Here is a 14,352-nt window from a genome sequence, read left to right as displayed (position 1 = left end):
TCTTTCCCTTTTTTGAAGAGGGCGATGATGGTGGCATCCTTGAAGTCTGCTGGGATTTTCTCAACCACCCACACTTTTTCAATAATCTGGTGGAGTTATTGTGTCAGCTCACGTCCTCTCTCTTCAAAGATTTCAGCAGGGATCCCATCCGGTCCGCTGGCTTTGTTATTCTTTTGTTGGCTGATGGCATTGCTGACTTCTTCCAGACTAGGCAGTGCTGCAAGCTCATCCCTGGTTTGTTGTTGAGGGATTTGTGAGAGAACCTCTTCGGCCACATTGGAGCTGCAGTTCAGGAGGCTTTAAAGATTTTAGCAGGGATCCCATCAGGTCCGCTGGCTTTGTTATTCTTTTGTTGGCTGATGGCATTGCTGACTTCTTCCAGACTAGGCAGTGCTGCAAGCTCATCCCTGGTTTGTTGTTGCGGGATTTGTGCGAGGACCTCTTTGGCCACATTGGAGCTGCAGTTCAGGAGGCTTTAAATATTTTAGCAGGGATCCCATCAGGTCCGCTGGCTTTGTTATTTTTTTTTTTTGGCTGATGGCATTGCTGACTTCTTCCAAACTAGGCAGTGCTGCAAGCTCATCCCTGGTTTGTTGTTGCTGACTTCTTCCAATATCGGGCTGTGTGGAAGGGCCCTCAGAGTAAGGAGAGAGGGAACACTTCTCTCATTTCATGGTGGGAAAGGTGGGCAGGGAAGGACAGTTTGCTTTGGGCAACCTAAGACACCTTCTGCACTGCCCTCTATCCCAGGATCTTACCCGAGATTGTCTGCTGTGAAATGGGTTATATGTGGGCCCTTCCACACAGTCATATAACTCAGAACACCAGGGCAGAAAATCCTACAATATCTGCTTTGAACTGGTTTATCTGGGTCCACATTGCCATATATCCCAGTTCAAAGCAGAAAACGTGGGATGTTATTCAGCGGTGTGGAAGGGACCCGAGTCCCCACTGCCAGATAATCTGGGATCGGATCCTGAGCGATAGGGCAGTGGGGACAGCTGGTAAACTGGCTGGGATTCCTGGGAGTTGTGGGCCCAAAACATCTGGGGACCCCAGGCTGAGAACCACTGCTATGGGGGCAAAGTGGAAGGGGCCAAAGAAAGGTCTTCCCTGCTTTTGAAAGATCAAAGGGAACCTCCTTTTCCCAGCAGACAGACCCTCCATCCCTCCAAGTGTTTTGGACTCCAACTCCCACCATTCCTGCCTGGTCTTAGGAGTTATTGTGGGAGTTGGAGTCCAAAACATGTAGAGGGAGGGGCGAAATTGACCCAGGCCTGAGACAGATAGATGGGAAAGGGGTCCAGAAGGAGGGGCGCAACAAAAGGCAGGCGGGGTGGGTGCTTAGGTGGTCCCATCACCCCTCGCCCTCTCCTCTCTGCCTGCAGATGCATGCGGGGTTTGTGCGGGTGTGTACGAGCTCTGGCAGCCCTGCGAAGTCCAGGCAGAGGTCTCGGGGTCGGTGGTCCTGCCTTGCACTTTCCGCCACTCCTGGGGTCCCACGTTGAAGGCCCAGGTCTCGTGGCACGCAGGCTACTTCCGGAGCAACATCGTGGTCTTCAATAAGACGGAGATGGGAAGCGTTCCGGTCCAGGCCAACTTCTCCGGGAGGGCCTCGTTGGAGGGCGACCCCCTGTCCGGAGACGCCTCCCTCCGCATCGTGGACCTGCGCCAATCCGACTCCAGCCGCTACTTCTGCCGCGTCGACGTTTGGACGGAGAAACACGGGTGGAAGGTCTGGCAGGGCATCAACGGCACCCGCCTCAACGTCACCGCCATGGGTGAGGCGCAGAGACCCCCCCCCCTTTCTCGGGTCTTGATTTGGGGAGGGGGCTGGGGGGACACACACACAGCTCCTCAGCCCCTCTCCCCCCATCTCGCCCCCCAGGAAGGAAGGACCCGACGGCGGCGCCCCCCACCAGCAGCCCCCTCGGCCTCGCGTTGGGGGTGGGCGCAGCAGTCCTGATGGCGTTGGCTCTGCTGGGCCTGGGGGTCTTCCTCGCCCGGAGAAGAGGTGAGGAGGGGCCGGGGGGGGGGGGGTCTCCAGGTCGAAGGGCCTTCCTGGAAGATGGATGGCCTCCAGGGGTCTCTTCCAAGTCTGGGATCCTTTCTTGGAGATGGCGGAACAGAGGCTGGGTGGCCATCTGCCGGGGGTGTTTTGATTGTGCTTTTTCCTGCCTGGAAGGAAGTAGTGGGTTGGACTGGATGGCCTTTAGGGGTCTCTTCCAAGGCTAGGATCTTCTTCCTCTTCTTCTTCCCCTTCTGCTTCCTCCTCTTCTTCCTCCTCCTCCTCTTCCTCTTCTTCTTCCTCTTCCTCCTCCACTTCTTCTTCTTTTTCTTCTTCCTCTTCTTCTTCCTCTTCCTCCTCCTCCTCCTCCTCCTTTTCTTCTTCCTCTTCTTCCTCTTCTTCTTCTTCTGGCTGGATAGTCATTATTAATCATGAAGCAGAGACTTCAGGTGGTCATCTGTGGGGGGCGCTCTCGTTGTGCTTTTCCCGACTGGCCCAAAGAAGGGGTTGGACTGGATGACCTTTGGGTTGTTGTTGTTCATTCGTCCAGTCGTCTCCGACTCTTCGTGACCTCATGGACCAGCCCACGCCAGAGCTCCCTGTCGGCCGTCACCACCCCCAGCTCCTTCAAGGTCAGTCCAGTCACTTCAAGGATGCCGTCCATCCCTCACTCTAGAATCATAGAATCAAAGAGTTGGAAGAGACCTCATGGGCCATCCAGTCCAACCCCATTCTGCCAAGAAGCAGGAATATTGCATTCAAATCACCCCTGACAGATGGCCATCCAGCCTCTGTTTAAAAGCTTCCAAAGAAGGAGCCTCCACCACACTCCCTCCGGGGCAGAGAGTTCCACTGCTGAACGGCTCTCACAGTCAGGAAGTTCTTCCTAATGTCCATCTTGCCCTTGGTCGGCCCCTCTTCCTTCTGCCTTCCACTTTCCCCAGCATCATTCCCTTCTCTAGGCTTTGCTGTCTCCTCATGATGTGGCATTCAAAGGACTTCCGCTTTGCCTCTAGTCTCCTTCCCTCCAATGAGCAGCCGGGCTTTCTTTCCTGGAGGATGGACTGGTTGGATCTACTCGCAGTCCAAGGCACTCTCAGAACTCTCCTCCAACACCACAGCTCAAGAGCATCTCTCTTCCTCCGCTCAGCCTTCCCTAAGGTCCAGCTCTCACATCCGTAGGTGACTACAGGGAAGACCATGGCTTGGACTAGGCAATGGATCTTGGTGGCCAGTCTGATGTCTCTACTCTTGACTCTTTGATCGAGACTGGACCTTGCTCTCCTCCCAAGAAGGAAGCGTCTTCTGATCTCCTGGCCACAGTCTGCGTCTGCACTCATCTTTGCGCCTAGAAATACAAAGTCTGTCACGGCGTCCACGGTTTCTCCCTCTATTTTCCAGTTGTCAATCATTCTTGTTGCCATAATCTTGGTTTTTTTGACGTTTAGCTGCAACCCGGCTTTTGCGCTTTCTTCTTTCACCTTGATGAGAAGGCTCCTCAGCTCCTCCTCGCTTTCGGCCATCAGAGTGGTGTCGTCTGCATATCTGAGGTTGTTCATGTTTCTTCCAGCCATTTTCACCCCAGCTTTGCATTCCTCAAGCCCCGCACATCCTCGCATGATGTGTTCTGCATACAAGTTGAAAAGGTTGGGTGAGAGGATGCAGCCTTGCCGGACGCCTTTCCCAATCTGGAACCCGTCTCCTGTTCCGTGGTCAGTTCTGACTGTTGCTACTTGGTCCTTGTCCAGATTCCTCAGGAGAGAGGGAAGGGGGCTTGGGATGCCCATCCCACCAAGAACTTGCCACCATTTATGATGATCCACACAGTCAAAGGCTTTAGAAGAGTCAATGAAGCAGAAATAGATGTTTTTCTGACACTCCCTGCCTTTCTCCATTCTCCAGCCTCCGGAGATTGGCAATCTGGTCTCTCATTCCTCTGCCTTTTCTAAACCCAGCTTGAACATCTGGCAACTCTCGCTCCATGTCTTGCTGGAGTCTTCTTCCTTGCAGGATCTTGAGCATTCCCTTCCTGGCATGAGAAATAAGGGCCACTGTACGGAAGTTGGAGCAGTCTTTCGCATTTCCCTTTTTGGGTATGGGGATATAAGTTGATTTTTCCCAGTCTGATGGCCATTCTTGTGTTTTCCATATTTGCTGGCAAATGGCATGCATCACCTTGACAGCATCATCTTTTAAGATTTTAAACAGTTCAGCTGGGATCTCGTCGTCTCCTGCTGCCTTGTTGTTAGCAATGCTTCTTAAGGCCCATTCCACCTCACTCCTCAGGATGTCTGGTTCTAATTCATTCACCACACCGTCAAAACTCTCCTGGAAGAGACCTTTGGGGGTCTCTTCCAAGTCTAGGATTCTATTATTATAATAGTGATGGTGGTTATTATTAAGGAGGCTGGATGGCCATCTGCCGGAAGAGTAGGGAATGGCATTTTTGGGGGGGAGGGGGGTTCCCATCCTGTCTGGAAAAAAAGGGGGGCTGGGCTGGATGGCCTTTAGGGGTCTCTTCCAAGGCTAGCATTCTATTCTTATTATTAATCATGAAGCAGAGGTGGGGTGGTCATCTGTGGGGGGCGCTCTCATTGTGCTTTTCCCGACTGGCACAAAGAAGGGGGATGGACTGGATGACCCCTTGGGGCCTCCCCCAACTCTAGGGTGCCTTATTTGGGGTGGCTGAGCAGAGGCTGGACGGCCATCTGTGGGGGCGCTTTCATGGCAGGAAGAAGGGGGTTGGACTGGATGACCCTTGGGGGTCTCTTCCAACTCTAGGATTCTATTATTATTATTATTATTATTATTATTATTATTATTATTATTATTGAGGCTGGATGGTCATATGTTGGGGGGGGGGGGCTTTGATTGTGCTTTTCCTGTCTGGCAGATAGAATGGGGCTGGACTGGCTGACCCTTGGGGGTCTCTTCCAACTCTAGGAGTCTATTATTATATTTATTTATTTACTTATTCCATTTACATACCGCTTTTCTCAGCCCTTGGGCGACTCAAAGCGGTTGACAATAGCAAAATTCAATGCTCAACATCATAAAAACAGTTAAAAACAATTAAAACAATGGCATAATAAACAATCAATTAAACACCAATATAACATCAATATAACATCTCTTAAAATAGTAATGGTGATTATTATTAAGAAGGCTGGATGGCCATCTGCCGGAAGAGCTTTGATTGTGCTTTTCCTGTCTTTAAGGGTCTCTCCCAACTCTATTACTATTGTTGTTGTTGTTGTCGTTATCATTATCATTAATCATTACCATGTATTAGTTATCATTAAGAAGATGCTGGGTGTCCATTTGCATAATTTGTGCCTGGCAGAAAGAAGGGGGCTGGGCTGGATAGCCCGGGGTGTGTGTGTGTGTGTGTGTGTGTGTGTGTGTATCTTCCGATTCTATTTATTATTAATTAATTAATTAACAATCATTATTACTATTACTTATCATTAAGCAGAGGCTGGATGGCTTTGCCCTTGGGGTCTTCCTCTCTCTCTCTCTGGGCTCTAGAATCACCCCCTTCCCTCCTTAGCTCTTCCTTTGTGGAGAAGCCCCCTCCTCACCTTTTCTGGGCCTCTGAATTGCAAGGGGGGGGGGTCTCCAGTGGGAGAGGCCTGGACACCTGTGTGCCCTGCCTCTGGCCTCCTGCTTGCGCTCCTTGGCTAATTAGGGCCTCCCCCTCCCTCCCCCTAGGTTACTGCCGAAGACCCCCACCAGGAAGGTGAGTCGACAAAGGGAGGGATCTTCTTGGAAAGGGATCTTCTTGGGGAGGGTCTTCTGGTGGCTCATGGGGGGTCTTCTTGGGGTGGTCTTCTTGAAAGGGGGTCAATGGGAGGTCTTCTGGGGGGCCTTTCTAAGGGAGTTTCTTCCTGGGGAGTCATTTTTGAGAGAGATCTTATTGGGGATGGTTCTGGGGGGGGGCTCCTGGAGGGGGTTTCTTGGGGGGGGGGTCATCTTGGGGAGGGTCTTTGTGGTCTCTTTGGGAGGTCTTTTTGTGAGGGGTCACCTTGGAGGGGTCTTCTTGGAAGGGGGTCTCCTTGGGGAGGGTCTTCTGGGGGGTCTTCTGGGGGGATCTTCTTGGAAGGGGATCTTCTTGGGGAGGGTCTTCTGGGGGCTCATGCGGGGTCTTCTTTGGGTGGTCTTCTTGGAGGGAGGTTTTAATGGGAGGTTTTTATGGGGGCTCATAGGAGTTCTTGTGGGGGATCTTTTTGAGGGTCTTCTGGGGGGCCTTCCCAAGGGAGTTTTTCCTGGGGAATCATCTTTTGGGAGAGATCTTATTGGGGATGGCTCGGGGGGGGGGGGCTCCTGGAGGGGGTTTCTGGGGGAGTCATCTTGGGGAGGGTCTTTGTGGTCTCTTTGGGAGGTCTTTTTGTGAGGGGTCACCTTGGAGGGGTCTTCTTGGCAGGGGGTCTCCTTGGGGAGGGTCTTCTGTAGGGTTTTTTGGGGGGTCTTCTTGGAGGGGGGGTCTTCTTGGGGAGGTCATGGCGATCTTCCAATCCTAGGAATCTCTTCCTCTCGTGTTTCACTTGCAGAAGCAGCCAAACCGTGGAGAAGGACGAGCCCCGTGGGGCAGGTCATGAGTACGCGGAGGTGGCCGCCAAGGGTGAGTGGGCAGGACTAATTGGGGGGGGGGGGCGTTGGAAAGGGGGCCTCTCTCTCACACACACACATGCCTCTCTGTCTGTTATGAAAAGCTTTTCAATAACTTTAAGGCATAGGTTCTTTTTATTGCACTTTCCAGTGTGAGGAAGGAATATTGTGTCCAATTCTGGACACCACAATTCAAGAGAGATATTGACAAGCTGGAATGTGTCCAGGGGAGGGCGACTAAAATGATCAAGGGTCTGGAGAACAAGCCCTCTGAGGAGCGGCTTAAGGAGCTGGGCATGTTTAGCCTGAAGAAGAGAAGGCTGAGAGGAGACATGATAGCCATGTATAAATATGTGAGAGGAAGCCACAGGGAGGAGGAGGGAGCAAGCTTGTTTTCTGCTTCCTTGGAGACTAGGACGCAAGGGAACAATGGCTTCAAACTACAAGAAAGGAGATTCCATCTGAACATGAGGAAGAACTTCCTGACCGTGAGAGCCGTTCAGCAGTGGAACTCTCTGCCCCGGAGAGTGGTGGAGGCTCCTTCTTTGGAGGCTTTGAAGCAGAGGCTGGATGGCCATCTGCCAGGGGTGATTTGAATGCAATAGTCCTGCTTCTTGGCAGAATGGGGTTGGACTGGATGATGGCCCAGGAGGTCTCTTCCCACTCTAGGATTCTATGAAGGGACATCAGAACTTTTACAGAACAGAGATACAGATTCTATGCAACCACATTGGATTCACCATTACGTTGGCTTACAAACAATCAAAGGGGGTTTCCATTTTCACTCGGCATCCACACATTTATGAATAGTCTCCCATCCTCCTGCGTCCAAATATTCCCTCACCCTATTCTCCCTCCTTGGAGGAGAACATCTGCTTGGGCCAGGCCCTGATTCCCTGCAGCCTGCCAACACAGACTTCCAAAATTTCCATAACACTAAAACGCCAGAACTTCACTTTCCTTGAGCACAATCCCAAGGACCAGCTCCCTGTTTTCCCTTAGAATCATAGAATCAAAGAGTTGGAAGAGACCTCCTGGGCAGTCATCCAGTCCAACCCCATCCTGCCAAGAAGCAGGAATATTGCATTCAAACCACCCCTGACAGATGGCCATCCAGCCTCTGCTTAAAAGCCTCCAAAGAAGGAGCCTCCACCACACTCCCTCCGGGGCAGAGAGTTCCACTGCTGAACGGCTCTCACAGTCAGGAAGTTCTTGTTGGGAGAGACCTCCTGGGCCATCATCCAGTCCAACCCCATTCTGCCAAGAAACAGGAACATTGCATTCAAAGCACCCCTGACAGATGGCCACCCAGCCTCTGCTTCAAAGCTTCCAAAGAAGGAGCCTCCACCACACTCCGGGGCAGAGAGTTCCACTGCTGAACGGCTCTCACAGTCAGGAAGTTCTTCCTAATGTTCAGATGGAATCTCCTCTCTTGTAGTTTGAATTTATTTATTTATTTATTTAGAAGTTTTCTATACCAGCCTTCTCACCTCAACGAGGGACTCAGGTCGGTTTACAGCATATATAAAAGTACAATCATATATAAGTACAACAAAGTGCAAAGTCATTACATATTAAAATAGTACAATAAAGTACAATAGAACATCATCATCACAATTACCTAAGCCAAATCGTCAATCCAGGAATGGTCATAGTCATACTCGTAGTCACAGTTCATCATAGTTCATCATAGGGAGGAGGTTCTAGGTTCAGTCCTCAAATGCCACATTCCAGAGCCAGGTCTTTAGTAATTTCCTGAATGTCAGGAGGGAGGAAGCGGATCTGATCTCTAGTGGGACGGAGTTCCAAAGCCAGGGAGCCACCACCGAGAAGGCCATTGTTTCGTGTCCTAGTCTCCAGGGAAGCAGAAAACAAGCTTGCTCCCTCCTCCCTGTGGCTTCCTCTCACATATTTAAACATGGCTATCATATCTCCTCTCAGCCTTCTCTTCTTCAGGCTAAACATGCCCAGCTCCTTAAGCCACTCCTCATAGGGTTTGTTCTCCAGACCCCTGATCTGCTCCCTCCTCCCTGTGACTTCCTCTCACATATTTATACATGGCCCTCATCATGTCTCCTCTCATCCTTCTCTTCTTCAGGCTAAACATGCCCAGCTCCTTAGGCTGCTCCTCATAGGGCTTGTTCTCCAGACCCTTGATCCTTTGAGTCGCCCTCCTCTGGACACATCCCAGCTTAGAGTCAATATCTCTCTTGAATTGTGGTGCCCAGAATTGGACACAATATTCCAGGTTCTGTTCCAGCAGAACCTGACTCCCTGCAAACATATCATGACTCCAAAATGCACTCCTTCCTCTTCCCGTGAGAAAGAAGCCCCAAAGTGTCCTGCTTTCCCATACATAGCATGCCTGACACTCTGCGCACGTCCACTCTCTCTCTCCTTCCCGTGGAACAGAGCATAGCGGGTGAACCAGACTCCTCAGGTCTGTCACAATTTGAGAATTAATAGATTGAGTCTTTTATAGGAATGTATAAAAGTACATTTTATTTACTTCTGATGTAGTAAACAACTGTCCTGTTGAACATACCTTGAGTCTTCATCTCCTGGCCAGATGTTGATTCTTCTGGATTGGTGTTGGCCTTGTGTTGACTTCCTTCTCAACATTTCTCTTTTCACTGTCACACTTCTTATCACAGTTTACTATGGCAGGTCGCATTTATTTATCGTGTCAGGAGCAAGCCAAACAGTTGTATTGCATTTTTAACAAACAAACAATCAAACAAAACACAAAGTTTGCAAGCTTGGTAGTTTTTTTTTTGGTCGTGTCAGGAGTGACTTGAGAAACTGCAAGTCGCTTCTGGTGTGAGAGAATTGGCCGTCTGCAAGGACGTTGCCCAGGGGACGCCCAGATGATTTGATGGTTTTTTTTATCATCCTTGTGGGAGGCTTCTCTCATGTCCGCCATGCTGGCAGGACTGAAGACCGACAGGTCGCAGGTTCGAATCCGGGGAGAGGCGGATGAGCTCCCTCTGTCAGCTCCAGCTCCCCAAGCGGGGACATGAGAGCTTGGTAGTTGATTAAATGTCCTTTGACCAGTAGCTGGCCACTTGGAGTTCCTCTGGTATTACTATAAGAAGGTCCTCCCTTGTGCATCATGTGGCAGGGCTCAGGGTGCATTGCAGCAGGTGGTCAGTGGTTGGCTCTTCTCCACACTCACATGTCGTGGATTCCACTTTGTGGCCCCATTTCTGAAGGTTGGCTCTGCATCTCGTGGTGCCCGAGCGCAGTCTGTTCAGCACCTTCCAAGTCACCCCGTCTTCTGTGTGCCCAGGGGGGAGTCTCCCATTTGGGGTTCTGGGTTTGAGAATGCCACTTTTGGACTCTCTCTTGCTGGGGTGTTCCAGCGAGTGTCTCTGTAGATCTTAGAAAACTATTTCTAGATTTAAGTTGTTGACGTGCTGGCTGATACCCAAACAGGGGATGAGCTGGAGATGTCTCTGCCTTGGTCCTTTCACTATTGGCTGCTACTTCCCGGCGGATGTCAGGTGGTGCAATACCGGCTAAGCAGTGTAGTTTCTCCCGTGGTGTAGGGCGCAGACACCCCGTGATAATGTGGCATGTCTCATTAAGAGCCACATCCACTGTTTTAGCGTGGTGAGATGTGTTCCACACTGGGCATGCGTACTCAGCAGCAGAGTAGCACAGCGCAAGGGCAGATGTCTTCACTGTGTCTGGTTGTGATCCCCAGGTTGTGCCAGTCAGCTTTCGTATGATATTGTTTCTAGCACCCACTTTTTGCTTGATGTTCAGGCAGTGCTTCTTGTAGGTCAGAGAACGGTCCAGAGTGACTCCCAAGTATTTGGGTGTGCTGCAATGCTCCCGTGGGATTCCTTCCCAGGTCATCCTCAGAGCTCGGGATGCTTCTCTGTTCTTAAGGTGAAAAGTACATGTCTGTGTTTTAGATGGGTTATTGGCTGCTACTTCCCAGCAAATGTCAGGTGGTGCAATACCGGCTAGCGCAAGGGCAGATGCCTTCACTGTGTCTGGTTGTGATCCCCAGGTTGTGCCAGTCAGCATTAACAACTTTTAATTACAGTCCAGCAAGCAGGCAGCTAATGATTGCAGGCCTTAATGTTTTGGAACTGTGGCTCCAAAATGATTAACTCTCATTCATTTAGTCTCCCATTCAATTCATTCATACATACGCATATCAAATTTCCAAATTATATTTCTTGTGACATGTCTCTCTCTCTTTGCCCCCTTTCTGCATTTCAGGCTCCAAAGCCCCCCCTCCCTCGGCCCCTGAGGACCCCCACCTCTGTTATGCCGCCTTGACCTTGTCCGAAGCCGGAAGGCAGGGGGAGGTGCGCCCCCCGCCCTCGGAGACAATGTACGCCGCCATCCGGACCTGAGTCGCATTTCGAAGCAACACCTTGGAGGCCTTCCCTTCTCTTCTCTCTTCTCCTTCACCTTGGGAGACTCTGCCACCAGGAATCAAGCATCATCAACAACGTCTGAGCTTCTGCCTGTGTGCCTCTCCCTTCTCCGTTGGGATGGAGCTTGGATGTTAGGACAACCCCCAGGCCATACAGCACACAACAACAAAACCACGGGCTGTTAGAAATTGCGGGAGTTGGAGTCTGTTCTGTTGCCGCTGGACCTGAAATGAAGTGCCTTTAAGAGAGGAAGTATGGCTTGGATCCAGCGGGAAGCCCGGGGGCCCGAAAAGAAGCCTTTAGAGAAATTTCCCTCATTAAACAGTCTTTAGGAGGCTTGTGCTTAAATATTGTTTTATTGATGAACAAACAGGAATTGTAAAACTTTCTTAACAGTCTCTTGGCTCTTGCAATCTTGTTCACAGGGAACAGGCACTATCTTCAAAAACCTTGTTTAAAGGAAAATTATTATTATTATTATTATTATTATTATTATTAAACTTTATTTGTACCCCGCTAGCATCTCCCGAAGGACTCGATGCAGCTTACAAAGGCCGAGGTGTCAAGACCCAGACCAGGCAGCAAAACAAACGGCACCGTAGGAGTTAAAGGAAGGTGTTTAATGTCTATTAACAAAACAAAAGGAGTCTCTTCACTTCAGAGATGTAAACAAAGGAGGCTTGCAGTCAGCAGAAATGTAAACAAACTGGTCTCAGTCAGCCTTGGCTGACGAAAGGAAAGTCGGTCTTTAAACTAAAGCAGACAGCTTGAATTCAGCAGGAAAACATAGTCCGTTTCAAAGGCAAACAAAACAGCAAACAGCAATCCGCATGAGGAGCGGTCCAACGAAGTTTCCAGGATTAAGCAGGGGCGTTGTCAGGCAGTCCGAGGGTCAAAGCAAGGAAGACTCACGAGTCAGGAACCAGCAGGGTTGTTCACACGATCAGGAAACACGAAGCTGCAACAAGAGCTCAGGGCAGGAGTTAACACAAGGCACACGGCATGCGACACTTTGAACTCTGCGATTAGTCTGTCCCCAAGCTGCTGCTTAAATCTCATCCGAATCGCTGGAGTTACTTTCAGCTGGTTCTAACTCCTCAGGTGAATCCAGGCTGCGCCATTGTTGCCAGTCAGCACTTCGGGCTCCATCCTGCAAAGAATTATCTACAACCCAGTCATCATGAAAACCCTGGAATTCATCGCTAGATGTGGGGGCATTAATCACATCCATTACTTCCTGAACTTTAGTCCAGTCCAGATCTTCCTCTTCGCTGTCAAACTCCCCACAATCTGCTACATCTCTCAGGCGTTTAGCAACAGATCCCACATCAGTATTTGAGCTACTGGCTACTCTCTTTACACCTCTGTAATCTTCCAGCTCCATTTCCTCGCGAGTAAAACCCTCAAAATCCTCCTCATCTGTAGTCTCTAGGAACAAGTCTCTAATCCTTTTCAGCTGCCGCTGAGCTTCATCATTCTCTAAGCCACGTTTCCTTCTACTACTAGTAGTAGGTGCATGAGACAAACGCTGAGTCTCAACACGAGGCCTCAAAACACAATATAGCAATGTTGTTGTTGTTCATTCGTTCAGTCGTCTCCGACTCTTCGTGACCTCATGGACCAGCCCACGCCAGAGCTCCCTGTTGGCCGTCACCACCCCCAGCTCCTTCAAGGTCAGTACAATATAACAATACAAAACCTAAGCAAATTAAACGGTTAAGCAAAATAAACACAGGCAATAAACAATACACTAAAACACAATACAACTGGGCTGGGCCAGAGTAATGGGTACAGGATTAAAAGTGCTGATGTGACAGGTGGTATATAAGGATTATAGGGCAAGTGCAGTGTGCAGCAATCTTAGTTCTAATAAAGTGCTTCTGGGACTTGGTATTGGAGATTTCCAAATCTGGGAAGGCACATCGGAACAGCCAGGTCTTCAGGTTCTTTCTAAAGACTGCCAATGTAGGGGCCTGTCTAAGATCTTTGGGGAGGGTGTTTCGAAGTCGGGGGGGCACCACGGAAAAGGCCCTGTCTCGTGTCCCCACCAAACGCGCTTGCGACACAGGCGGGATCACGAGCAGGGCCTCTCCAGATGACCGAAGTGAACGCGTGGGTTTGTAGACGGAGATGCGGTCACGCAGGTAGGCAGGTCCCAAACCGTTCAGGGCTTTGTAGGTAAGCACCTGCACCTTAAATTGGGCTCGGAAGATAAACGGCAGCCAGTGGAGCTCCCTGAACAGGAGGGCTGACCTCTCTCTGTAAGGGGCCCCAGTTAGCATCCTGGCTGCTGCTCGTTGGACAAGTTGGAACTTCCAAGCCGTTTTCAAGGGCAGCCCCACGTAGAGCGCATTGCAGTAGTCCAATTCCCCTTTCTAGCTCCTCCCAGGATGCTGTGAACCTAAACCTGACTGATTTGAATCCACTACCGGCTGAACCGCGTCTCAGAACCGATTAGACATACCAGCAGGCATGTAGTCACTTAGCTGGTTTGATGAGCAGAGCTGTTATTCCCTCTGGAATTCCTCAGGGCTGTAAGGCTGTTTCCCTTTGGGAATCTTTAGAGGCTCTCAAGACTGTTCTCCCCCAGAAAGTCTTAAGGGACGAAGCCTTTGCACAGGAGGACGTCTGTATACATCCTCTGCATAGACTTCCTTTGCTGAGACTAACTGAAAGATGGCCCCTTCCCTCCAAAAAACCCAGAGAGGGGCGGGACCGGGGATCCTAACTATAATAGACAGGTAGCTTGCCCTATGATTGCAAACTATAACAAAATCCCAAGCCTGGGATTGCAAACCAACATTTAATTCAAAGCAAATAAAATTGGAGCTCCTGGAACAGCTGTTCCAGAACAGGGGTCAAAACACCCGGAGAGAGGGCTGAAGTTGGCCTAGGCCTGGCCTAGACTGTAGGAGACAATCACACTACCCTCAACAACAAGGTTTCTGGACTAGAACAATGACTTTCAGGTCCGCGCAATTAAAAGAGGAATTGACATTTTCAAACCAGGCACAGAATATTCTTTTCCCAAATGTTACATAGCATTATCCTTCACCTGTTCTTCAATTGATTGTTGCGACTCTTAATTAGATTAGTATAGTAGGAAATAAAATAATTCTTAAATAACTCTTGCGGGTTGAGACAACTTAATGAGGAAGGAGGGACGTTGGTGGGAGCTGCAATCCAAGGAAGTGGGATGTATTGTCGAAGGCTTTCACAACCAGAATCACCATTTTGCTGTGAGTTTTCCAGGCTGCATGGCCATGTTCCAGTAGCATTTTCTCCTGATGTTTCACCTGCATATGTGGCCAACATTTTCAGAGGTTTGTTCAGAGGTCTGTT

At 50.0% G+C, this 14,352-nt stretch overlaps 1 protein-coding gene across 1 annotated transcript in view; it reads left to right on the top strand.

The window, feature by feature from the left end:
• Positions 1–11,398, top strand: part of LOC137097304 (paired immunoglobulin-like type 2 receptor alpha) — a 13,605-nt gene extending 2,207 nt beyond the window's left edge. Inside the window, exons 2-6 of the mRNA XM_067469549.1 lie at positions 1,389–1,781; positions 1,889–2,014; positions 5,720–5,747; positions 6,559–6,629; positions 10,850–11,398. Of these exons, the coding sequence (XP_067325650.1) occupies positions 1,389–1,781; positions 1,889–2,014; positions 5,720–5,747; positions 6,559–6,629; positions 10,850–10,986 (755 nt within the window). The 3' untranslated portion in view covers positions 10,987–11,398. The remainder of the gene's footprint in view (positions 1–1,388; positions 1,782–1,888; positions 2,015–5,719; positions 5,748–6,558; positions 6,630–10,849) is intronic.
• The last annotated feature ends 2,954 nt before the right edge of the window (positions 11,399–14,352 follow it).

Source organism: Anolis sagrei, chromosome 6, assembly GCF_037176765.1.
Source record: "Anolis sagrei isolate rAnoSag1 chromosome 6, rAnoSag1.mat, whole genome shotgun sequence".
Taxonomy (NCBI): domain Eukaryota; kingdom Metazoa; phylum Chordata; class Lepidosauria; order Squamata; family Dactyloidae; genus Anolis; species Anolis sagrei.
The sequence above is the reverse complement of the archived record's forward strand: the minus strand, read 5'-3'. Positions and strand labels throughout refer to the sequence as shown.